Raw genomic sequence first — 27,963 nt, forward strand, 5'->3', positions numbered from 1 at the left:
AATCAACAACAAGTGGGAACATTAAGTGGAAAAATATTATTTTTTTAAATAAAAATTTTTTAAATCTCTCGGTGTGGTATATGTTGTGTAATTGTGTGTAATGTTTATAAATATTTTAGGAAAAAACCTGTTGGTAGTTTATAAAGGCCGGTCCCCGTATAATTAAATCAATATAATTTTTCAGCAGGGAAATTTAAATTGATAAGATATATAATTGGTGGTAGTGTTGTTGTTTAAATTATATTAAAATATATATTTTGTTATATTTGGTGTTTTGAAAATAATGTTTTAATAAATACTTACAGTGTTGGTGACAGTATTTTAATTAATTTGACATTTTCAGTTTTTTTTTTAAAAATTTGAATATTATTTTACTTTTGTTACTTGTTGTTGATTTTCACAAAAATTACATTTTTATTAGAAAAATGAAAAAAATGGCAAAGTTCAAGGGGCACTTCGCGGACTGTACGGTGCACCACAGAAGTAACATCTTACAATGTGTTTTGTTCCCTAACTGCTTGTAGAATTATGTTATAGCTGTTGAGAAAAACAGGAAAAATACTTCCTGAACAGCAGCGCTAATTGACCTTTTGTCTACTGAGGCAATGCTATGAAAGCACGCCGTTAGGAAACAGTAAAGGTTAAACATGCTTGGAATTCTTAAAACTAAAGGGTTTTATGTAGGGAGTCGAGCTGTATGGAGGTAAAGTCACTGAAAAAGCTACCCCTCCATGTGCCCAGCACATAGAAAAGTGATGTGTCGCCAATGTCTCTCATCCAAAGCAGCCTTTTATCCTAAATAGGCAAAGATGACATAATGTCAGAAAGGTGAAGGAACAGATAATACAAGACATTAAGCCTTATGATACAGGATGCGTCATGTAGGCAACATTTAATATACTGTCACTGCTAAGCATTTGAACCAGTTTTATATGGGAAAATGTTGTTCTACATACTGTAGCTGTCATCAATGTAATAAGGATTAACATTATCAGCTAATTTCAGCTGCTGGCAAACACTGTCAAAACTGATTTATGACATGACCGTAGCCAAACAATAAAGTAATAATCACACGTCCTGTGCCCATTGCTCTGTTTCTCATTGCTCATTTCTGGCAAAATTTGCCATCAAATGTGTGTATGTGTCCGTGTCATCAGTGGTCGGAAGTGCAGACAAGCAAAGCTATTACACAGGAGAAAGAACTAAAATGTGGGACAGATACGGCAAACAATAATGAATGCAAAGAGATGAAGAAAGCATTGAGGGATGACAAAAGAATTTCACACAGAGGTTGAAATCAATAGCATGTAAATCACAAAAATGATCCTCATTACACAGAGAATACTTTCAAGTCAAATACCTATGTCTAAGTCTTTAGAAGATAGAAGGAACAGGTTTAATATTCAGTGCATGATATTGTGAAGTCATTGAGCAAACTGCCAAAGATATACTGTACAGTATAACCTGATGTTTTAAAAAAAAAAAAAAAAAAATAGAACTTTGACTAGTCATTGTCTAAAACACAGAGTTGGTGACACACATTGCAAACCGAGATAATGAGCCATCGACAGAAGGACTAGTGGGAAGGAGAGGGCTTGTTGTAGAAGAGAGGGATTTTAAGGATCATGGAGGTAAGTGGCCTCAAGTGGACACAGTTGCAACGGGTGAAAACTTGTCACTGTACGTCAGCATCAATGAAACCCTAAAGGGACAATGACAATTGTTTTTTTTCTCCATTCTTTTCTTCACAAATTAAGCATAGATAGCAATTTACAGTTATGACAATATAAAAGTAACAAATGTTCATCATTATATTCCAGCAAACAGTATTTTAACCCACTCGCACACCAACAAAAGTGCTTTTACTTCATTTACCTGATTAGACCTCTAGATTGTGCTTGATTGACATCTCCCTGTGAGGGCAGGACATCTTACAGCTTTTTGATTCTCATTGGTACATTAAGTCTGGTTTTTACATGGATGTATTATATTAAAGATGCAGTAGGTAAGTCTTATAAAACTAACTTTCTTTCATATTTGCTGAAACTGACCCTTGAATTATGTAATATAAAAAAAAATCCAGCTCCTCCGGCACCACCTACAGCCTGTAGTGCGATTGGCAAAATTCCACTGCTCCCGGTTGATTTTCTCCAATCACAGCCACAGGGGGTGTCTATCTGCCTGTCAATCACTGCTCATGCACGCACATGCATATAATAGGGTTCTCCCCTCCCCCTTACCCGCGCACAAGCTGCAGAAAGGTTTCCCAAAAGTTGGGTGAATATTGGAGTGGCTTTTCAGAGGTGGCGTGAGCTCCGGGATTTTAAAGATCTGAAGAACGATGCAGATGTAGCCACATTTCTTCTCGACAGGTAACATAATTACCATGAATGATTTATCTTTCACTTGGTTATTAGTAGTCAAAAGTCCACAAAGCTACGTTGGTGAGGATGATAGTAACGTTTGCACAGTGGTCGGTCTGATATGATGCTGAAATGGCTAACGCTAGCCTGCTAGTTAGCATCGTTTTACTGTTGGTGAGTAAAGTTAACATTGTGTTAGTGTTTAGTTATTGAAAATGTTGTCTGACATGCCGGCAGTTCTGTCAAACTCCCTTGTGTGGGAGGGGCTTAGGAGACAGTTTGGGCTGCAGCAGAAAGGGGGAGGGACTGAGAAGTTGTCGATGTTCAAATTTGTTGGCAAAGTCCTGGATCTTCACAATCTTACCTACAGCAGCTTTAACTGGATACCGGATCCCATAATGGCGCCTAATTAGATTAATGGAGTTGCTCGCCTGGGGCATACAGCAAAACTGTTTCTAAGCTTCCGGCTTCACTTCAGTGATATGCGTGCGGCCCACTGAATATGCGCAGTAAAGCATCTCCCGTTTGGCCTCGCCCGCAATTTCCTGCACAGCCCATAGACTTTACATTGTTGTGATGTTACAGGTTTTTAAATCGCTTTTCTCAGCCAGACGGAAGGTTTTCAAATATAAAAAGTACATAGATTAAAAATTCTGAATAGAAAGAGTCATAAACAACCTTGTATGCAGTTCAAGGGGTCCTGCAGCAGTTTTACAGGCGTCTCTTTTACAATAGTGGCCTATGGGGAAAACTTTTTTTCCTTTTTCTTGGCCACTGGACAAAATTGGCTGCAAGGCTGAGTGCTCTTTCTGAGGCCTGGGTTTCGACATGTAATGGGCCTTTGACATAGAAGAACGTTTGACATGACACAATAAAAGCACAGGTATAAATAATCAAATAAATAATGGCTTAATTCCATTTCCCTGCTAAAGTTTCAGGCCTCTGGTATTGTTCATGCTGGCTCACAGGACAGAGCCATCGTTAATGTGCTTTTTCTACTACTGTATGACAAGTCAAAGTGTCGGCTGTGACAAAAAAGGCATCAGACCTTCAACCAGAGCTGAGGTCTAATCAGAAATAAGTGAAAACCCTGAAAAGGTTTACATATTAGACACTAAGCAAGCTTTTGTATGGTCTCCCAATACTTCTATAGGTGCTTGAGTTATTTCCACAAGGTAGTCGTGCCTGTGAACAGTGAACAGTAGACTCAACTAGATTCATATTGCAAATTCCCACCCACAAGGGTTGGGTCATCCTGGCGGCCCAGCTGTCTGTTACCGTGTCAAATGCCACACATTGAGGGTTTTAATCTGGCCAAAGAAATGTCACGTGTTCATCTCTTAATCGGTCTCTCCCATATTTCCTGAAGCTCCACATTGGTAACTGTGTAATAAACAAGGTAAATCATAATAATAATCATCATCACAAAACCATTTTTTTCATTCTTTTCATTTTAATTTTCTATTGTTCAGATGTAATTCTAAATGTACTGACTAAAAGTGTGAAACAGGTATTTTCAACACATACTGGAGGTGTCTGATAGTGCCAATTTTTTTTTTTTTTTTCATATTTAAAGAATTGAATCAGTGGTGCATCAGTGGTTTGTGAGCTTATCTAACTCATTATTGCAGATTTTGATTGCACTGTTACTTATCTTTTTGTCAGCTCTGTGCCTGTGTGAATATATATTCTCTAACCTCTTTATGATGCCAGGAGTTTAGTTTCCTGATATAAGCCACAGAAAGAAATGGAAAAATAAAGTGTGAAGAGAAAACATATTCCTGCTGCTGGTATCTATTCTGTAACACATTACATCCCTGACCTCTCCAGGGAGCCAGAATGCACACTCAGAGGCAGTGCACACTGCCATTTTACTCTCAATACAGCTAGAAAGCACTGAAGCAAAACTTCACATGACACAAATCATATGTAATTTACTCAACCCTTGATAGCACCTAATATGCAGGACTGACAAGCCCACATTTACACAGTATTTGCCATGATCTAGGCCCGTGTTTCCATTTCAGTTGATGTGTGTGTGTGTGTGTGTGTGTATCTGCGTGTACATGTATAAATGAACTTAACCCAGATAGTAACTCTGTAGGAACTAAGCTTTCCTCTCTTCCACCGACTAATGTAAAGATTAGTTTTTATAATCACAAGAACGAGCAGTGAGATTATCTGAAGCTTGCTGTGATGTTTATGTGCAAGACCGTACACCTTACATTTTTTTAAATGTTATCCTTGTTGCGGTAACTCAAACATGAAATATTTATTGATGCGAGTCCCTTGTGTTATGGAATGATTCAGAAGAAAACATTAATAATCTCTCATCAGAATGCGTGCATCACTATTGTGGATGTATCAATATGAAATAAAATAAAAAATGAAGGCGCCATCAAAAGGCCCGAGATGTGAACACTAAAACATATTTGTATAGGATAGCATGCAGGTAGTTTACAACACCTTTATTTCTTCAGTACAAATTCATGGATGTCTAGTTCACCTACTTTTAAATGGAAACTTGAAAGAGACTGATGTAACTGTCCTTGCTTAATCCTACTTGTCTTGCTTGTGGTTCATGGGATGTGAAGTTGTCACACAAACCCTACTTCTTCCCTGATTACTCGTGTGAGGAGGATGCTCTGTCATTGACCTCCAGTGCCTCAATCTGCTCTCTGGCATGGCCATGGGCTAATTTATAAGCTTCTTTCCTGGGATTATCTTTCTTCCTGGTGTGCAAGCTACTCTGCTAACAGGAAAAGCAGAGAAACAGGTTTCAGCTACAGCCATAAATGGCCTGCCGTCATAACATTAACATGGACCCAACCCATGGCTCTGAAGAAAGTGACTGCTGCTGAAAATGGATTATTATATCCAGATTCAAAAAAGTAGTTGTTTTCTTTTCTGAATTGACTTTGCAACCCAAAATCTTCAAATGTTACACCTCAAAGAAAACGTGGCGGGATTCTGAAACTGAGCATCTTGTCGGGGCTCAAAAAGGACTCTCACAAAGCACTAATATAGTGTCCTCTCAGACTACTTCCAGCTGCACAAGGGATAAGCGGATATCATGCGAGTCAAAGATAAGCATAAGGTGAATACTGCACTTGACTTTAGGTTACATGGGAGATCTTATAAAAGTGAATTTGCATTGCTTAATCTGTCAGGAGATCTTTACACAACAGCCTGACCTAAAATAGATTGTAAGGGGGTATATAGATGTTACTTACCCAGTGATTCTTAAACTCTACAGGTCCAGCAGTGAGGAGGCAATGTATTCCAACTGACAGCAGAGAGCAAGTCTTCTTTTTCTCTACATTTAATCTAAACTTCAATTACTAATCATTACAATTGTCTAACATCTTCACCCAAGGGAAACAGCTTCAGTTCTAAAGGCTATCTCTGGCTGTACAGTGAGATACAGTGCATTATTCCACTCCCAGTGGTCACATGATGACACAATCAATAAAAATAATGCATGAAGTAAAAGACTAACCTAACAGTCCTTTCCTGCTTTATAGAATTTCATCACCCAAACTAAAAAGAAGAACTTTTCTTAAGCGCAAGCAGCCCACACTTGAAGTCCAGTAGTGTAAATAAATCATATCTAAAATTCAGATTTGAATGTACGGCTACTTAGAACTGATCTCAACATGAAACAGATATTCATAGCTACAAAAGTACCCTCAACAAATACTCTCGACAAGAACCCAAGCATTCGGCACTGAGAATTGAAGCTACCATGTTAAGGCGCACTATAACTGCTGTTGTGATAGCTGGGGAAATAAGCTGAGATCCTGTCGCCGTCTGAAATGCCCAATGGAGGCAGAGCCCACATAAGCCCTACTGGCCGACTCCCTCTTGCTGCGCTGACTCGCTGTTTGACTCAGTCTTGATCCCTTCTGCTCTGTCAGATGGAAAAGTGGAGCAAACCCTATCAACCCCCCACCCCCCTCCTCCTCCTGGTGGCTACGCTGTTAAGTGTGTTGTTGTGTGTGTTTCTGGGTAAGTGTCTGTGACAACGGGGAAGGATGAGGAAATATGCAATAAGTGGAAATGTTGTAAGGTAGTAAATGAATACAAGGAATTTCAATCTCAAATGGGGTTAAGGAACAGCCAACTGATTTTTTTTTTTTTTTTTTTAATAAAACTTGCATTCAGAAGCTGCCTTGACACAAGAATTTTAAAAAGACCAGAATAAGGCAGATAACTTTGTCTTATAGACGTAAACATAAGGAGGGCTATTTTGGGGCTAAACTGTATGCTGTCTCCTTAGTGATATCACTGTATGTATAGCATCAATCAATTTTCTACGTATATCCCATTAGGGTTGAAGTGAGCTGAAGTATATACCAGAATGCATTGGGCCTGTGAGAGGTGGGATACACTATGGTCAGGCTCTATCACAGGGTTAACATACATGCAAACAAACACAAAGCTCACTCCTTATCTCTGACTGAGGCTTTGCTGCTACTAGCATAATGTGCATTGTATTGGATTGTGGGTAATGTAATGTGTGGGTAATGTAGGTGCCATGGTTTTGAAAAGGAAGAACAATGTTCTGCATAAGAACGTTGATATCTCTGGTTCTGCTGCATTGATTTCAATCTTTTTTTGAAAATTCTCCATGACAATAATGCTAAATTGATGCAGTACTCTTTTAATATAAGGCATCTTAAGACAAGGAACAGACTTTGAAAGTGAAGTGTTGAGTATCAATACACTTTATGTATCAGAACAGCATGAAAACCAAGGCACGTTTGCGCAAATTTTTTACCTTTTCCTATGCATTAGGCTCATCAATAAAGGCTTTTTAATATTTTCTTCAACAAGAGTGCCTTGGTTTTCATGCTGTTCTTTTGGATTACCTCTGCACCAAAGAGCACCTTGTTAGACGTTGTTCAAACACCACCAAAAAGAAGCGCTTCTTTTCTCTGTCTTCCCACACTTTATGTATTACATTCTTTCTATAATTTACTTGCTTGTTTGTTTCACAGGAGAGTAATCAATGGCTTATAGATGGCCATAATGCTGCCACGAGAACAAAACAAAATGTCATGCATTTGGCTAAGGTCAGAACTTGCCGCTCTGCCTTTTAGTAAAATAAATTTGACTACATTTTGGCCAGATTTGTGTCCAGCTAGTTTTTGGCAATGTGCAGAATATGCCTTTGACTTTTTACTTAATTTAAGGTTGAGACCTGCGAGTGCCAAAGCTGACAGTGTTGCCAGATCAGTCTGAGCCCAAAGCAAACCATGCTCTATCGTGTCAGATTGAGGATGTTAGAGCTACTTGTGCTACACACCAGGCCATTATTACTCTATGGCAGTGAAGGATGGTAGGGGTAGGGTGGGGTGCCTGGCTCTTTAACCACTGATCCCCGTCAAACTGAAGACCACAGGGGATTAGGAATAGGATTAAGTGACCCACAACCCTTCACAAGCTTACTCTCATCCATCCATCTAAAGTGTATATTGCATTCATCTCTAAGTACAGTACTGGGTCATATTCTTTTAAGCATGCTTTAAATCGAGATTGCACATTTGCCCACCCATAATGCATTTGAGCTTTGTCATTTGTATGAGTATATACTGTAGCTTCTATGCTTATTAGAAATAAAATCTGAATTATATGATGCATACATACATACAGTTTATGTATATTTTATAGATGGCAGCAAAACAGTTTGTTCTAATTGAAAAAGCAGCAGCTATAGAATCAGTATAGCACATCTGGGAGTGGCACATACACACAATCTAACGGAGCCAATCTATAATGCACCAGACATAAGATAAGTGCTGCAGTGTACAGTGAGTGTGTGTTTGTCAGTGGGGCGTCAGCCAGATATTCCATACTGAGGCAGAGTGAGGGTCAAAGCACAGAGATGCCAGAGGCAAGGTCAGCAACCACACAGCAGAGAGAAGCCGAACATCATCCATGGATGAGAAAGAAAGAGTTATTGAGAGACAGCAGAAAACTAAAAGAGACAGACTTTGGAGAAATAACCCAGTGAAGATTCAAGGTAGACCAAAATGATATCCTCCAAATGTGTACGTTTTTACTCTTAATAGCTTCCTTTGCTTCCACTAACCTGAGCTCCTGGTTTGGAACTTTGTAAAACTTTTATGAGAGCTATACATAACAGTATATATTTGAGCCAGCGAATGAATGAGAGTAGGTTGGGGAAACGGGAACATGGGGAAAGACAGGGAGGGAGGGATGGCGAGCGCAGCGATTTGGGTGGGCAGATGGTGTCGACATATGGGCCTGTTAGGGGCAAAATAAATAAATAAACACTCACACATAAATACTGAGATGAACTGTGAGTGCCACAAACTGTTGGCCAACTTAGCCGGCTGAGAGAGAGTGCAAATGAGACAGAGCTACCACTGAAATTGCTTGCAGATTTCTAAATCGACAACTGCTGAAAAACATGCACGGAGACAATTCTGTAGGATGACAGCAGGCTTTAGAGATGTGAGCCTCTGATCTCCAAGTAAGTATAGATTACCCATCTTTAAATGTGGGTGCAACTGTGCACTAAATATAGTCTCCATATACAGGTCATAGATTGAAAGTTAATTGTCTGTCTCCGAGCTGAACTTCTGTTTCCCTGCTGTCTGGTTCAGCTGCTGCCGTGTTTGCCCTTCCTCCGCACTGCTATCTATACATTCTCCTCCTCTTGTCTGCCTCTCGCTCAACCTCAAAGCCTTTGGCTCAGTTAGAGAGACAGCCAGGTTGAGAGAGGTGATATCCTCCAGCAAACAAACGGCGGCTTTGTACAACATGTTCTCTTCCCATATCAACTGCACGCTCCCGTCCAGCTACATTCAAGATATGCTGCCCGGCAACACACACATGCAAATGGAGGAGGATTAAAGTACCAACACTGTACAGTCAGCGTATATATACACATGATACATCTGTGTCCTTTTCTGTCCTTGTATGTGTGCATGTACCCTGGATGTACATAATGTATAGATGATAAATTCCATATGTGACCATCAAATTAGAATTGAAGCGCACCAGTTGGCTTTGCTTGACAGCTTCACACCCTCTCCTAACACCATCTGTGCACCCAAACAGCATGTTGTGATGACCTAAGGCTGTTTACACTGAAACGGTCAAGTCTGCCCATTTTCGCTCAAAATGTAAACAACCAATGGAGATCATGAACATCCTCGTCAGGTTAGGAGAGCAGGAATAGCTGACATGAGCTTGCATCTCAGTGTGTGGCCCATGAACTAGGTCTTGGTCAGCGTGTGTTTGTGTGTTAAAGCTTCTAAGCATCTGTCTGTGCTCCGTATTGTTCGTGTCTGCAAACATGCTACCTAATCCCCGGCAAACACATTTGGAAGTTTTCCACATTCCTCCCAGTTTGAGTATGGTTTGTTGCTAGACATCGCCTCCACCTTGCCACTTTATATTCTGTTTGGCTCTCTTTTATGCCCTCATAACGTCTGCAAATTTAATTTGATTGCAGTTGTAATCTGCTGGCTAGTTAATTGACTTTGCCGAGCTTTGTTCCTACCTTGATGGAGAGGGGTAGTTTGATAAGTTACAAAATGTCTTATCCTCTCCGTATGAACCTGCATTCCCATTGTGTGCTTTGGACTTTACACTGGAGGATACTCCCCTAGAACTGGGTAAAACTATAATGTGATCTCGAGGGGGAAGCTGAGCTGACTGAGATTTTCCTGTCATCCATCTTTTTGTCATAGTAGACAGGGAGACCCACTGTGATGACTAATTCAATTGTTATGAAAGCCATTTGCTCTGTTAAAGATTCATCTGTCAAATCTGGTTATTAAAAATGATGCTCATATACAACTGATCTAGGTACTGTATATTAGCAAATACAATTTGGAGGAAAGGAATACCATGGGGATGGTATTTCTAATCAACGTAACAATGAAACAAATTGACAAATTAATCTCCACTCAAGGTCTACTTACTCACTTGTTCTGGAGCTGTTAACCATAAATTCAAATTCAAAACAACTTTATTAATCCCACAAGGGGCAATTAGTTACATGTAGCTTGCAAACACAGTAACATACAACATGCAAAAATAAATACATCAAGGAAATAAAATGCAGAATAAAATATATAAATAATGTTCAAATTACACTGTCTTCTTTAGCAGATGTTTTTGCTCAGTTGTCATGGAACTGAAGATGTTATTGAGTATTCTGAGCAATTTTAGGCCTTCTCCATGACAACTGAGCACTTGCTGATATAGATTAAATAGATCTTGAGTGGAGATTATTTTGTCAACTGCTGTTTCCAATACCAAGAATGAACTGTCAACTTCAGGTATCGGGTATCTGCAAATCGCTCAGAGTCAATATATTTAATTCGTTGTCCTAACAATATCCTTTCCAGGTCACATATTCAAAAAGGAAATGCTGACCCAAAGCATGTGAAAAGATGTGAGCTTTGTAATATTTAACCCAAACCATGATCTTTTCTTAACAATAACTAGAGACCATCTTGCAATGGGATCGCACCAGCCACGGCATAAAGTGTGTGTGTGTGTGTGTGTGTGTGTGTGTGTGTGTGTGTGTGTGTGTGTGTGTGTGTGTGTGTGTGTGTGTGTGTGTGTGTGTGTGTGAGTGTATGGGACCACACCAATCTTTGAACTCGGCCTCCATTGATCTCAACTATATAACTGTGAAGTTTTGCATCTTGCACGGTTGTGCCGCTTTCGCGGTGAAATAGATCACAAACAGACAGAATCAAAACACCTGGCAAAGTACTCAAAGGTGAAGTGTTTCCAGGACCACATATTGCCATGATGACTGACACACACACACACACACACACACACACACACACACACACACACACACACACGCTGAAAACAATACCAACAATCGCGGCTGGTAACCAAGTGATTTTGTGGCCTAAACCTAAAAATATGTACTGTGCTTTATATGCTTTACCTCCAATGCCGACCTTACCTACCATGACTTGCCAATAAACGTTATACATTTACGATAAAATATTAATTAATAATATTTTGTAGGAGATGGGGATGCATCTGTTCATTTATACTAGCACGGGAAGAAGATATTTGCCATTCAAAGCTATAGTAGTGGCCTCATAGTAAAAGTGCAATGAGACCATGACCTGCACGCAAATCCTGGCTTAATGGTCCTGAACAAGTTTGACTTTGTTATTGACATAAAGAGTAATCACTATGTGGGTTAATGGTTAAAACAGCATGATCAATTGTGCTGGTTTACATTATGTAGTTCCCTAGATGTCAAAGAGTCAGTGGCCTACATAGACAGACGAGAGAAAACCCATCCGGGTCACTGGGTCACTGGTGGCATAAAACTAGATTGTTCACATAAAGCCAAATGACCACAGTTCAGAATTGCATATTAAACCTCTAACATGGTGTGATTATAGGTAAACATTGAAAAAGAGGATTGCAACAAAGGAAAACCTACTCCAATGAGGCATTCTGAGTGATGTTACTTGTGAATTCTTAGCAACACAGAGAGAATGGTGTTTGTTCTCATTGACTAATTTAATTAACACTAACTCAGGGAACTTCATTAGACTGTTTTCAGTTCATTAATGAAATTAATCTCACTGGGCATGAGCACACACCAGATAAACAAACACACAGACACAATCCTTACTACACACTGTACACTCTCACATGCACACATCAGAATAATTTAGAGTGACTTACGGGTTGCCATAGTCCCAGACAACGCACTGTGGATCTGAGGTACCCTGCAAGATACAGGGAGGGGAGGGAGAGAAGATAAGCTGTTATTGCCAGTCGAGAGGATGAGTGAGGGAGGCAGAGCGAAGACAGAATAGTTTGTTGCCTGAGGAGAAAGAGTGATGCTGCATGGGCGATGGAGAGAGGTAAACAGACAATGAAAGAGAAGGATTGAGACAGAGGGCGGGAGGGAGAGATGGAGAAAGAGTCATTGTCAGCGGACAGAGCAGCAAATAGCTGCTGCTGCAAAAAGAGGGGTGTGTGAGCAAAAAATTGAGAGACAAAATAAGCCATTTCATGGATGATAATACACAGCAAGTTGGGGTCATAAACATCCAGTAGTGGAAAGGCATTGAAATTCTTTACTTTATTACAACCATAGTAAAGTAAAAGTAAACAACTATGAAGCAGTAAAATGTACTTAAGTATAACAAGTACTTATTGTGAAGAAATGGCCCTTTAAGATTGTGTAAAGTACTTATTAAATTCTGTATCTCTAAACACTGTAATTTGAATTTGGGGAGGTGATTAAAACATTTTTAAAACCACAAAAAATAAAGTCACTTAACCCTTCACAGTGGTGTAAACGCTGTTGATTTGCCATCCAGCTGACTCTTAATCCATCGACTCGCTGGAGCCAAAAGCCTATCGTTGAGGGCCGAGGCAGGTGAATCATCTGGTAATCAAAGCTCAGGCAGACGTGGTGGAGAAGGAAGACTCCCTATGACTCAATCAGTGAATCAATCACGGGATCAATATCTTGAATTGACTCATCACAGCTTGTTCCGCCTGTGATCCTCAGTGATCTCAGCATTGATTGCTTTTAAAGAGTCGGCCGTGCCCTTTCAACCTGCACGCCTAATTTGGTAACGATTGGGATTGCAACTGGTTTTAGGTGACCGTTTAGGTGGGTTTGTCTGTTCTGGGTCCATGATTCTGTTCTTACATTCATTCCTGAATCAAAAGCATTAAGAGTCTCAAACTGGTATGAGTATCGTCTGAAAGAAACAGCGGACCAATCCACTTTAGAGTAAGACTGATCAGGCCTTTGTGTAACTACATTGGGTCCCCACAATTGAGATGCCATTTTTCCACTGTTGCAGAGGAAAATGGATCCCTCTCTGTGCCAGTCTGTTGGTCCTTCCTGAGTCCTGCATTAAGCCCTTTGCCTTTGAGCTCCCCCTTATGGTAAAGGGGATAATAGCAGTAACAATAACATGTCCACTGTAAGTAGAGAAACCTGAGAAACAATTGAAGAAATTACCTCTTCATGAGTGAAGAGCAAACTGAAGGTGAATATGTTGTGAATATGTTACATTCCATTCTGTAAACACTCTCAACAAAGCCTCTCTCATCGTTTTAATTGGTATCATACATTTGTATCATAAATTGTTACATGTGTTTTATCTGCAAGATATATTTATCTACCTTGAACCAATCCTCCTTCCTTTGGTGCCTCTTTCTTATCTTTCTACTCCCACGTCATCAAAGTGAACGGAGCGATTGTTAGAAAATGGATGTATCCTTGTGTCTCATTAAGCCTTCAGAACATTGTGAACTGAACCCTGCCTCGAGTCACTTTGTTATCCAAGATCGCGTAACTGCTTTCAGAATCAACTCACAGAGGTCAAGCCAGTAGATGATAGGGACAGGGACCACAAAACAATCATGATCAGATTGTTTCCTAACAGAATAAAAATGAATGAATGAATAACAGTTTTAAATTGAGAAAAAAGGGAGAGAAGGAGCTAAAGCACATTCAAGTCTGCACTATGAGGATGTATTTCTCCAAAGGCAAGGTCACCCCTACTACTCTGAATAGTTCATAACTGATCTCCCAGGAATCAGTGGATCCTGGGGTCTCTGCATTGCTGGACTTCAGAGGACTGGATGATGCAAGGTTTATATACACAGGATCAGAGGCAAGGCGACACAGATTGATGGATGACAGCGCTTTGTTCTGCCTCACATGCAGAGCGCCGCCGTCACTGACATTAGTTGTCTCTGGGCGTGCTTCAGCGTGGAGGGCTCTCTTAGCATTCGACTATCAATCAGTGTGCATCATGCCCAACTGTACGCTGCAGCGGGACTGACATCCGTGTACTCCCACAAAGTCGGCCTCCTCTGTAGAGCTGATACGTAGCATCATGACAGCGTCTGCTCGACTGATGCCTCTCAAAGGGAGCACCATGTGTCTGATTCTAACAGCTGCATTTATGGACAACAATAATGGCGTCTATCTTAACAGCTCTGTCTATTTTCTTTCAAATGGAACAGCCATTTATCTTCAAGGCATTCACAATCACATGTGGTAGCCATTTGGCAGCAAAATGCCTAATGCATATTAGCTTTGAATATGGTGAGCTAATCAGATGAAAAGAGCTGCTGTAAAAGACCACACAGTTCAGTTCAGGGAGCCTTCAAATCCTTCCACTTCATATCAGGGATTATAGATTCAGAAAATGAAATGGAGCAACGTGGATGATGCTTTTTGACTGATGAAAGTAAACTACATTACAGGGAAATTACCAGAAAGGCTTTATGGCTCGGAAACTTAAACAAAGCTGCCTTGCTAGCTGAAGGATAGCTGGAGGAGGGGTTGTGGGTCTACTGGTTTGTAAGGGTCTGACTGGACCAGATGTCCTCTCAGTGAAGACATGCCCATGCACAGATAGCCCTACACCCCCCTTTGAGAGCGAAGCCTGAGGCAGCTGTTGCCAGAGCACTGCTTCAGTAGCTGGGTGTTTCTACACCGGCCAAGGTCGACATCCACTGCAGCTGAAGACCACAACAGGAGACTGTGAGGAGGCTCTCCTTTTCACTTCCATACCTTCTCTGGTTCCCATATAGTAGCTCAGCATTTTCTGCACTAATTAAGTTCAGGCCAAGCTGAGCAATGATGAACAGAGGTCGACACTGCCTTTAAGGTAAAATAATTATGTGTAGTTTTACTGAATGTAATCAAACTAGTTTCACTTACTTTTTTGGTTACATATTCGCTAAATGCGAAACCTCAATAGTGTTAAAGGGATAGTTATACATCTTTTTTTCCTTTCTCTCCTGGAGTTAAAAGAGAAGATTGATACCTCTCATATCTGCCCATTAAATAACAAACTACAACCAGCAGCCGTTTAGCAAAGCTTAGCATAAAGTCTAAAAACAGGGGGAATCAGTTACAGTAGCTAGCTGGCTCTGTCTGAGGATAACCTTTAGAGGTGCTGGTAGGCAGATTGAGTTACCTTCAAACAATGCTAGCTAGATGCTTCACCCTGCATCCAGTCTTTATGCTAAGCTATGCTAACTCGCTGCTGGCTATAGCTCCATACTTAACAGCCATGAAATCTTCTCATTTAACTCTTGGGAAGAAAGCTTATTAGTGTATTTGCCAAAATGTCGAAAAACTGCTTTAATCATCATCTCGTCCTTCAGTGCAATACTACAAATACAAACTACTTTAGTTATATAAAAAAAAAACATAATTTGTTTTGTCTTTTATTTTGCTTTTAGGAGTTGCTAAAAACCCTAATTAATTTCAAGTAGCAATTATGGATATGAGCAATGGTTACATCTCAAATGAAACCACATTAATATTATGCTAATGGTTGTATCCTCTGCAATGTCATTTCGTTTTTGTTATACAGCAGAGATATATTAATTTTCAAACGTAGTATTAATTAAATTTCTACATCACTTTCGTCAATTATTTCTCTTGAGGGTGGTTATGCTGTATACGGAACTTCTTTCCTGGACATGAGACATAACTTTTTACAGAAAGCCTGCATTATAAAATGGGGTCATGGAGTTTAAAAGATGGGGGGGATTTACTGTACCAGGAAAAAAATTTCTAATAAAAGACACTATTCAGGTGCTTTATGGGAAATACTGTACAAGATTGAGCTTTTATGGTGCTGACCCATACAAAAGGGACTGAAAGTCAGGACTGCATCAATTTTCACCATCCTTATTTTCTCTTGTGAATCTCCAAAATTTAGGGAAGCGTAATGCTAAATAGTCGGAGTACCCCATAAAGCAGGATAACAGCTGGAACACACCGCACGCGTAAGTCTCGCTTGGCGTGCCTGATTGTGCGCCTGGCTGTACATACCGGACGCGTATTTCTATGTGCCAGTCTCTCTCTCTCTCTCTCTCTCTCTGATTGATTGAAAGAGACAGGATGAGTGGGGAAAACTGTGGTAATTGTGTATGTGTGTGTGTGTGTGTGTGTGTGTGTCTCTCTCTCTGTCTGTCCGTCGGTCTCTCTCTACTTGTGCCTGATCGCGTGTCTCGCTGTGAGAAGTCAAGACAGCCAAAATAACCATAAACCTTATTTTGAAATGTGTATATTTTGGTAAAACATCCGGCTGCACTGTGGTCTTCCTGTATGTGATTACCTGCCTGGCTTGACACATACGCTCGCGTATTGCACAAAAAGTAGAGGAAGAGCCGAAACTATCGCTGCAGCGTGCGGGCCTACACGGACGCAACGCGCCCGGTGTGGCCAGACAGATTGGATAACATGGGCGCTGAAATAAAAATAGCTGCGCTACGCGGCTATACGCTTACGCATGTGGTGTGTTCCAGCTGTAAGAATGTCTTTACAGACACTGGACTAAGGTATGCATATGTGCATCCCAGCCTTGTACTGCACTGTGTGCAGAAGTGTCTGTCCTCAATTGGAGCCTCCAGTTAGTTGTCCAGAGCAGCATGCATGGACCAGCATTAAGACATCATCCTGTAGACAGAGGGTGTGCAACCTGCAGTACCTCTGGCTTTTGCAAAAACTGTTAAAAAGTAGAATAAAAAGAAGATAAAAGATAGAGGCATATAAAGGAAATGGCCTAATTAAGTAATGAATCAGAGATGGAGAACAAATAAAAAGTACAGTATTTATATGAAACAATAATGTGATCCTAAGCTCCTGGTTGACACAGCAAGTGACTGATTTTATTGGCAGATTTTAGTGTGTAAATATGTGTGTGTTGTCTAGAGAGAACCATTAAATATTCAACATTATTTTCAAAACTGTGCCCACCTATGCACAGAAGAATGGCTAATGAAACCCACATCTTATTGAGGTCGTGCGGAGTGCCTTTCATTAAACTTGCACTTAGTCCTTTCCGCTGAAGACACCCCACGAGTCGTTTATAATAACAGACTCCACTGCAATATAAACTGAATAGGCACCGGGAGACTTTGCGATATAAGGAAGTCAAAAAGGTCTGCATTTATTTAGGCAATTCAACGAGCACAATGCCGCTTTATAGCATGCAGCACTTTCTCTTTCATCTGAACTCAGGAAACATGGGTCAGCTGGGAGAAAAGGAAATCCTTTAAAGCCTTGAACAAATTTATTTTCTTGGCCAAAGCTTGCTCAATGCACTTATAGTTTATATAATATAAAATGCAAACCATTGCATTGAAATATTTACATTGTGTTGCGTGTAACACTTTGATGTTACTGGGTTTTATGATGGTTAGAAGTTACACACGTATCTGGTTGGGAACACATAAAAACAGTGTGGCTGTTATGACTGGGAAAAAAGAGAGATAAAAAAAATTAATAAACGTACATTAAAAAGCGGTAACAGCTCCACCACCACCATGGGCTTGCTGGGTTGTGGTTCCGGCCGAACTGTCACTGTCAGGATCTTGGAGTTGATCACCGCAGGGGGGCTGCAAAGACACGCACAGTCACACACAAGAGTTATTTATTTTAAGAACTGTACAGCACATTCAAGTTTGGCTTGAACTGATTTTGTGATGCTGGTTAGTTGCTTTCTTACGCTGTTTGTCATACACACAAAACGCATGCATACATTCAAACACACTCCGAAAAAGACAGTTCCCTGCTGTGCTTTTGATGGTTTAGAAGTGTGTTTGCTCAAAATAAATACATACATAAATAAATGACCATAGAACAAACAAAACAAAAACATAGGAAAAAAAAAAAAAAAAACTAATGACAAAAGGGAGAAAGCCAGAGTCAGCGCCCAAGTAAAGTCAGAACACTGGACCTATTAAGATTCAGCAGAGCTACAGGGAGAAAATGGTTTTAACAGATCCAGCTCATCCACAACCAAGAGCACTGACCTGAATAAAAGGGCCCAGGGCCAGCACAAACACCATATCACAGTGGCCTTTTGACAAACTCCTGAATCCTCCTAACTTCTATTTTTACAAGTTCTATACAATAAAGGACCCATTAGGCCCGCACCCATTTGAAGCCCACTACACAATTCTAAAAATACATTTTCAATGCAAAAGAAAAGGAAAAAAACATCTAGAGAAATGTACTTTTTTTTGGAGATCCAAGACATTTGTCTGATAACTAGGCAGACACAAGAAAAAGATAGAAGCAACAGAGACATTAAGAGAGAGAAAACAGATGTAGAATTTGAGGATGGAATTAGAGAGAAGAAGCGACAGAAGAAAGGGCACAGAAATAGAAAGGTAGTAAGAATGTAAACCAAGAAAAAAAAAGGCAAATGGAAGGGAGATGAAAAGTCGTCAGAGAAAGCATTGAGAAAATAGATGCAGAAAGGTAAAATAAAGGACAGGGAAAGGGCTAGAAGGTGAGAACTGCTTGAAAAAGTAAGAATCATAATTAGACAGTGGATCACATGAGAAGTACTCACTTTGGTGCAGGTAGAATGACGCCCAACGTCCTGTACAAGATGGCTCCGATGACATAGTACATTGGAGACTCTGTCTCTGTCTCTGTCTCTGAAACACAGGAACGTTTGTGACCGATCAGCCCAAATATGTGCCATGGTTTGCCTAAAACATCTTGAAAAATCGATTATAAATCCATCTATCCAACAATTAATTTATTATGTACACCACTTGTTCTTTTGTGCGAGGGCACAGGTTGCCAAAGATGGGTTTAGTAAGTAAGTACAGCTAAAAATGTATGGAAACTAATTTATATTTGTCATTTTAATTACAACATATATGAACTCTTGTGGCAGGTAAATGGGTCATTGGAGCAAATTAATATTTGAAATATCAACAAGAAAAATAACAAATGTGCTTGTATGTTAAGTAGAAACTTCTCATAGAATATCATTATCAAACCTGCTATTCTGACATTTAAATTATAGGCAGGAGGTTGGTATTTGTGATTAATTTGAGATAACCTGCACTGATAAGTTGGTCATGTGATATTAATAAACTAAATGCAAAAACATCTCTTAGTCGGTGAAGCAAACAAGCACAGATTTCACCTGTCTCAACCTGCAAATTCAGCCTTATTTACATTTACTCTTGAGCTGTGTCTGACAAATGCTTTGTTGACTACATCAAAATAAGAAGTTAGTTAATTGCAGCGCCTGATATGACAGCTACATATTCAGACTTATTATGCTTCTGAGTTGAAAACATCCCACTATTTCAGGTGCAAGATCCTCATTTCACACTTTGTGTGGGAGGACACACCATTTGTGTCAGATTGTTTGCATTTTAACAGTTAGTAGCTTACCTATTGCTCAGCAGAAGCATCATTTGTAAAACCAAGTCCATTGCTCTAACATGTGATCAATTTCATTACAATTATTTCAATTAAGCCAAAGTGTCTAAAACAATGCGTCTTTCTTTCCAATGTTCTCCAATTTTTCCTTGTTTTGAATCCCCTTTCTTCCTTTCCTTCTCCTCAGTCCTCGCCCCTCGCTTCCTCCTCTGTTGTTGTCGCCATTCTCCCACCCTATTTTCAACTTTGCCACCCTTCTTTACAACAGTCCTTCTTTACAACCCCTTGCCTTCCACCACTCCCTTCAGTGTTCTTTCACCAAAAAGAGCAGGGGCTCCCAAGGAGATGTAGTGTCCCTCTGTAAATGTCACTTTGTCTCAAGTGAGGGAGGCGAAAGGAGGCAGAGAGGGAAAGTAAGAGGGGAAGAGTTCATGTTGAGAGACGCCACTCCCTCCTTTGCCCTTTCAGGCTGAGAGAAGCGACGGAGGAGCATAGGCACAGAGGGCGGGAGAGAAAGCGACAGAGGGGGCTGATGGTATCAGACATACTTGGTGACTCATCCAAAATCTGTCTGCCTGCTGCCTAAGAGGTAATACTCAGGAAGAGAGATGGCTATGCAAGACAGACAAGGAGCGAAAGAGGAAGAGACAAAAAGATCTCGGCAGAGGGGGAAAAAAGCAATTGTTAGACTGTGAGGTGGCAAAAACCCCAGATCAAAGTCAGCATGAGAAAGCCTGTGAGTGTGATGGATCCTAATTGGACAGTGTCTGCAAAGGCATGCAAATGAGAAAGTCAGTGTATTGTGGGTAAACGGTAAATCAGTGTGTGATGGGGTGGCACTCCTATGCAAGAGGATGATTAATACTACAAAAGCACTCAATCACAAAACCCTAATTTCCCATGAACAGATTTTTCGTCGCTCTTCGCTCGCTGAACATCTAAATGATTGGTGGTCAGCTGTAATCCAGCAAAATGGCAAACCAGCAGTCACCAGCTGTGGACTTTAATATGCCATTTGTCAGGGAAAAGATATGCTTGGAGGTGATGCAAAGCCATAATTTATGGTTTTAATCAAAGATCGAACGCTCCATCCAAACAAAGTTCCATGTGAATTACTCTTTTTATTCATTCCTGGTTTCTTTCTTCTGCAATCTGCTTTTTCCACAACAGCAAAAAACAGCAGCTCTGTACTTAATGCACAGAAGTGAGAGTGGTAATAATCTCCTCTTACTCTCGTCAACAGAACAAATTGGCCAATATCAAAATTATTCCTATTAGATACACAACTTTTATTTTAGCACCAATGGTCAAACTCCCAGCTCACTGGGGATATTTTGAAACCCAACACAAAACAGTTAAAACTGCTAATAAGGAAGTCAGTCTAACACAATATTAGAGAGTAGAGCACTCTGTTGTTTTGCGTTCTTGCTCGAGTAATACTTCAAAGCTAATGGAGCATAACCGCATGCATGTACCAGCAATGGTGTATTTAAAATATGAAGTAATTGCCGGCTTTTATGTTTTCGATGTGCATGTGCGTGCCTGCATGTCAGAGCCTGTGCCAGCATGTGTGTTTGTGAGGAAAAGAGCGAGACAGCGGCTGGAGAGAGGGAGTTTGTCACTTTGAAAATCAGTGAAGAACAGTCCCAGCCTCTGCCCAGTGAAGCGATTCATGAACCTATCAATTGGCTGTGCGTATGTGCAACTGTGTGCACACACAAAGGTGCCGGTGGGCCTTTATGAGCATAGTTAAGCTGTCCATCTGAGATAGGCTTTCATTATGGCGTAAATGAACCAATCAAACTGATAGCAATCAACTGAAGACTTCAACTTATGGACTGCCAATGGGAAGAGGCAGAGTTCCCACAGGGGCAAAGAGTACTAATAATGGCCTAACTCATACAACGACATGCAGTTTGGATGAAACAATTTACCAAATAGCATATGCTAAAGTGGCAATGGCATGTGCTGAATATCATATGAGAAAATGGAAAAGTAAATGAGATGCAGCAGGTCACTTTTATTGCACTACAAGTAGGGCTGGACGATTAATCGAAAATGTATCGACATCGAAATTCTGAAGCCGATAGACGTATTTTTCCCATGACGATAATTTCCATTATTTATTTCTGTTGATAGGTCTACTTTCTCCTTAAAAACATTCTACCGCGTGTGCAGGGTCCGAAATTAACACTCGCCAGTCACCAAGTGCGGGGGCACACACCAGACATCAGCCACTACCTTCTGTTTACAGATAGCTAGCGTTTAACTCAGGCTAATTAATTAGCTAGTTTTTGGCAGCCAGCCTTCAAAAAGAAAGCACAATGAAATTAAATGTTAACCGATCATTAACCGTTGACCGACAAGCAGGAAACGGAGTCTCAGTTCACCCGTCTGGGAGGCTCTGACACACTTTCTGCACTCCGTGTCCGCGGACAGCCGTAGGCTTGTACCGGTGTTGATGTTTTGTGCATTGTCGGACACATGCAGCCACTTTCCTGAAACCACTTTCGGGACTGACACAAGTCCGCAGCGGCCCGCGCCGTGTATGTCCGAGCCTGTCTCCAGCGCCTCCACCTGCAGGTTGTCAGCTGTGTGTCTGCCTGGTATTCTCTCGGACGGCCGGTTTAACTCGCCGGTCCTCATCGATATAGTTTCATGTGTCACGTAGCTCTCCACAGGCAGAAAAAAAGAGGAGCTTAAAACCCAACTTTCTGGTTCAAAGTTAGGACTAACTAGCTAAGTTAATAATTAGCAGTTAAGAAATAGATTGTATAGCCTATTTGCTATTTTTTTTTATTGCAAAAGTTAAGTTCCTCATACAAAAAATTAAAAAAAATGATACGTCGTCGTCAAATCATCACAAAAAATTTTATTATTGTGGTACATTAATCGTGATTTTGATTTTAGGTCATATATATGGTGCAGCCCTAACTACAAGCATTGCACGAGACAAAACATTCACCACCACAAACTATGAGGGTAATGGATACAAAAAATCAAGAAGAGCATAAAAGCAGTAAAGTAAAACACAAAGGGAGGATAAATGGAGAAGAAAAGAGACAACACTGCAATGCAGCTGCATGAAACAGGTTTTAGCTTTTTGTACACACTTTCACAACCTAACATCCCACCTTTGAGTTATCTGAATGTGCTGTTCCATAAAATCTGGAAAAACAGATTGAACAAAACAACTCACGGGCAACTCATAAACAGGTTCTGCTACGTTAAAGCAAGATGGATGGTTAGATGGGATAAGAGCACAAAATAAGCATATTACATTGTGCATAATAAAGAGAGAGAGAGATTAAGTGTGTCGAGGTGCGGCACCCTGAGGTTAGCATACAGGATGTCTTGAACGCCAATCAAAGAGAGTCTGTGTCATTAGAGGGAGTCAGAGGTCACAGACAGCTGTGCTCTCTCGGCCTGCAGCATCTCTGAACTTTAATTTGGGCAGGGGACGGAGTGCCAGACAGGAAGTCTGCCAGTGTAATTTCCAGAGGGATGTGACCTTTGCCTTCTGGTAGTGGATCACATCTGCCACAGTAATTCTCGTATCTGATCCATATCCACTTTTCTTCCCACTCTATTAAGTCCTTCAGCTCCTATGCTTCCTGGTGTCTTCTTTCTCTTTACACTCTCCTACACATCACTTTGCTGGCTTTTACTTGAAACCACATGGATTTACAGTTAAGACACAGTTAGCGGTCTTATGTTGCTAAAAGCAAAGAGACATATTTTAAAACTGTCTGAGGACTTGATGCTCTCGAGGGGATGTGGCACATTTCCTCACCGATAAAAGACTTGCATCTCCTCTTTACAGTCCAGCCCCTCCTCGGCATTACCCTTCAACATCCTTGAAAAGCCTTCAATCTGCTTCCATGAGACACATCTCTGTGTGCGAATTCACACAGGCATAACTTCTTGGTCTGACCTTGGCTGTAGAGAGGGTTGAGTGGTGTGATAACCGGTCCTCATACTGTACGTCTAAGATGCAAGACTGGGAGTGAGGATGACAACTAAAACAGATCCAAATCACGGTTACGGAGCTCCGTGCTCAAACCGGACTTAAGACAGACTTCTGGAACTGCTATTTACTCCAAAAAATAACATCAGTATGATGTCATGCCATATGTTGTGCCTTGATTCTTCCATCTAAATGATTTATTCTGGAAAAACCCTTGAAACAAGAATGTGTGATGACTGTCCAACAGAGTGGTACGGGTTGGTACCAAAAAGGCTCCAGTTAAATGGATATCTGTCTTAGTTCTCCTACCTTCAGCAGGGATGGTAAAGACCTCTTTAGGGATGTAGAGCTTGTCCTCTGCTGTTCTGGCCCAGTCCTTCATCCCTCTCCGGCCCTTCATGGGGAAGTTTATATCGCTGGAAACGGCAGACACCGGCTCTCGCTGGACGGTTATCACTGAAAAAACAAGAGACACCACATACACTCACTGCAGTGCAAAATAGGGGCTGAAACGAAGGACAAAGGACAAAATGTGAAGAATGAAAGCAACAGTGCAAAACAATTGATAGTCATGCTAAGTGTTAAAATTCATAAATGAGTACATTTCTGGAAATGAGACTCTACACTGTATTAAATGACAAGTTAAAATGGATTATTTAAAAGTGGTTTTGATATGAAAAAGAAAAAAAAAAAGATCTTGGCTGAGCTTGACGGAGGATAAAGAATGGTAAAAATGAACATCCAAATTCTGACCTCAATCCTATAAAATATTTAAATAAGTGAATGCCTTTAAATTCAGTTGGTGTGAAATAATCTATTATCTGTCGCTGTCATGCCACGTCACGTGGCAGCATTGTGTGACACTTACTGAGGTTGTTGGTAACCACCAGGAAGCTCTGGAAAGGCTTCTGGGCTTCTCCGATGAGGTGAATGAAATCTTCGACTATCCTCATCAGCAAAGCAGCACCGGGAGCGACCTGTGGATGGAGGCATGAAAAAGAGAGGTGAGCCTCAATCACAATGTCGTCAAAATTATAATCCATGGCAAACCTTCTATGAGACTTTTCTTACACATTGAAACATTTTAATTCATTGCATTATATGCATTTATTATAGTAATCACGTGGCATATAATATCACATTGGGTTGCGTGTTTATTTTGTCCAGATGGCAAGTAAACACAACTCGACTCAAGGACACCAAGCTGGGTCACACGCAAGAATGTGCACACATACACACCTAGTATAAGTAATAGGTAGCCATTGTATTTAGTTAACAGGTGTGTTTTTAGACTCTAATGAAAAGTTAATGTGGGACGTGGTCACACCCACCTGTACACACTTTCATTTACATAAAGTATTTAACCGCACGCACACACACACACACACACACACACACAGTCTTTACCTGGTGGGCGTCCTCCCATTTCTCTACATTTTCCATGTCCAACATTAGGCTGAGTATCTGGAAGAATTTCTAGACACAAGATGGAGATGTTGTTAGCAGGGCACAATTTTGTCATCACATTGTGTAGCTAACCTGCACCCACCAACCATTAGTACTGCAGCAGTACTGCAGCTTTTCTCTGTCAAGTCTGGTACAGTAGTCCTCTGTACATAGGCATATTGAAAAACATGAAATATAGTCTGTCAAACGACTGTCTGAGACAGGAGCATTTTGCTCACTCACAGGCAGTGAAAAGAAGAAACATGCTGCTTAAAAAAAAAAATCCTGTTTGAGGCCACAGCAACTGTGTAGCTGTAGCTCATTGTTATGCACACCCCGTGCAGTAGAAAGTGAAGCTCCTACATTAAACACATTTGGAGGTGTTGCAGGTGTATCTGTGCGCGAGAGAGCGCATGTTTTGTATGGTGACTTGAGAGGGCTTCAAGAGAAGGCTTAGGGGCTCTGCTTACCTGCACGTCGTCGGGAGCTGGGATGTAGGTTGCTCTTTTGAAGGTGTCCGTCACATTTCGCAGGATCTCCGTGGAAAAGAGAAGGTCGCCACTGTAGTAGCTTCTCCTCTGCAAGAGCTCCAGGAGAGTCCTTACGATCTGAGACATGCCCTCCCCAGCCAGGGTCCTCTGACCCTTCGCGAGATGCTCTCGCAACTACAACGTGCAGAGAGGGACAGAAATTGAGAAAAGTTGATAGTTTCATATCTGCACGTAACAGTCAAGATGATTAAATGCATGTCCACTGACACTTACTGTATGGTGTTCTTATTCAAAATATGTAGCTGGTAAAAAGTGTCAGAAACAGAAAGCACCAAGCAAACCATAGATCATGTTTTTTCCTCCTAAGAAATCACAGGAATCTTTGGGATGTAAGCCGAGGGGGATGTTTCATGACAGGAGTATATATGTACACGGTTGGGTTTTTGTGCTTGTGCTTGTGCTTAAAATAGGCGAGCAAAAAGAGGCCTAGTAACACTCTCAGACAGAAATTGGATCTCATCACTTCAGAGACAGCGTGAATTGCAGAGAGAGAGAGAGAAAGAGAGAGAGAGCGAGAGAGAGAGAGAGCCTGGAAGAACAGAAGATAACAGCAATCACAGAAAATTAATTATCGACTCCTGGTGTTAATGAAAGGTTGGTACAGAAGCTAACAGTACAATCAGCTCTGTCACGCACAATCCCTGACCCCCATCTCCTTCCGCCATCATCGAGGAGATGAAAAAGGTTGAAGTTCACAGAGCAGGAAAACAGTCTGGCTGATGAACACATTCATTAGCTACGTTCATTAATTGATAAGTGTGAGCGCAAAGCTCTGGAAAAGCTAATTAGAGATACCGGCAAGCCTTGAGTAAAGACACTCTGCTATTTTGAGTAAACTTTCGAAATAAGAAAGTGGAACAGAGGTACATGATGGGTGAAAAAGGGGCAATTGAGGCAGACAATAACTTTTAAAAACAGACAAAGCCTTCACTTTCTCATACATTCACTAATGAGAGTTTGATGAAGGTGACATTGCATAATCTGAAAGAATATACACATCTTTTTTGTTTCTTCTTGCTGAAGAGTTTCTGAGTACTTGTTTGTTAAAAGGAAACTTACAGATAAATGTAAATATCTATATTCAAGTGAGACGCATCTGGCGAAGCTCGGAGGACCCCAGAAAGCAACTCCATTATTGTCCAGCATGCAACGACGACTAGCAGATCCTAGAAAGAGAAAAAAAAGACGAATATGTTATATGAAATTTATCAAATTTAAAAATGAAACCAGCCCAAGAAACACATAATCTGTTTGTGTTAATATGGTGTCCAATAGTCATTGGCCGGGAATAGGAAAGCTGTTGCATGCTGCAGTGCATAAGTATGATATACACAATAAATATTGTCATACTTGACAATATTCAAAAAATGTACTGCCAAAAATACATTAATATCTTTATTCTAAATCCAACCGGTATTCCCACTCATCACAACATTAAGGTCAGGGTTAATGCACAGAGTGTCTACATGATGGATTTTAATACAGGGAAACTACAGCACATTTACAATATTGCCACTTATGAAACAGTAAAAAAAACAAAAAGGTCACTTTTGTGAATTTGCCTTTTCTTGGAGTTAAATGTTATTTAGGCTAGTTACAAATACCAAATGTTTTATTTGTTGTACAATGTCTGGCAGCTCACACCTGCTGGCTGTTCTACCATGGCAGCCAGCAGACAAACTGGTGAAGCCTGCCAAAATACTTGACGAAGACAAAACCCTTTTCCCTAGCCAAACAAATATGCACTTACTGAACTGTGGCTCTGCCTTTTTATAAGTAAAGCGACACAAAGTTTCACAGTTAATTCAATTTAGTTTGTAAATTGATTTACCTTATGTGTAATATTCTTAAAGCTGTAATGTTTTGTTGGCAGGCTACCTGATTTATGGGGCCGCGTTTTTGTTGTCGGAGCCAATGCCATAGTTTGAAAGATGTAGTAACACTTTCATATTACAGGCATTCTGAACCATCTGCTCTTGGCTTACATTCTGAAGAAGAAAGTGTCTGAAAAGAAATCAAGGTTTGTTCTTGTTTCTGCTTTTGGAAGTTGAAAGCAAAGTTCTGGCAGTCAGCTGTTTGAGGAACTCCTCAGTTTAGCTTAACATTACAGTGATAAGTAATACACAAACAAGGTTTTACTTTGAAGAATGACATGTCTGCTGTTCTAATTAAGGGTAGATTCTAGATAATACACGAGTTGGAAAGGTTTTAATGACCGCCTCTGTACACCAAAGCTCAAAATAGTAATGCCATTTAAGGACACCAATCTGATGAGATTTAGAAATGCATTTCAGCATAAATCAATGTGAGTACCTATTTGTTCCAGACATCGGAGCACATCTTATTTTGAAGCAGAGTAATTTAGGATACCCTGACTATAAATGTATATATTTTACAATGTTTTCTTTGGTACTATTGAGATAGTTG

The 27,963-nt window shown here is 40.5% G+C and overlaps 1 protein-coding gene across 3 annotated transcripts in view; it reads right to left on the reverse strand.

Annotated features, from left to right (window-relative positions):
• adgrb2 (adhesion G protein-coupled receptor B2) overlaps positions 1-27,963 on the reverse strand; it is a 292,014-nt gene that overhangs the window by 65,622 nt on the left and 198,429 nt on the right. For all 3 annotated transcript variants that reach the window (XM_039819389.1, XM_039819387.1, XM_039819388.1), the window contains exons 9-16: positions 26,596-26,702; positions 25,456-25,650; positions 24,947-25,015; positions 24,408-24,516; positions 23,849-23,995; positions 18,743-18,830; positions 17,678-17,780; positions 12,072-12,115 (exon numbers count right to left, since the gene is read on the reverse strand). In XM_039819389.1, the coding sequence (XP_039675323.1) occupies positions 12,072-12,115; positions 17,678-17,780; positions 18,743-18,830; positions 23,849-23,995; positions 24,408-24,516; positions 24,947-25,015; positions 25,456-25,650; positions 26,596-26,702 (862 nt within the window). The remainder of the gene's footprint in view (positions 1-12,071; positions 12,116-17,677; positions 17,781-18,742; positions 18,831-23,848; positions 23,996-24,407; positions 24,517-24,946; positions 25,016-25,455; positions 25,651-26,595; positions 26,703-27,963) is intronic.

Source organism: Perca fluviatilis, chromosome 13 (genome assembly GCF_010015445.1).
Source record: "Perca fluviatilis chromosome 13, GENO_Pfluv_1.0, whole genome shotgun sequence".
In the NCBI taxonomy this organism is placed as follows: Eukaryota; Metazoa; Chordata; class Actinopteri; order Perciformes; family Percidae; genus Perca; species Perca fluviatilis.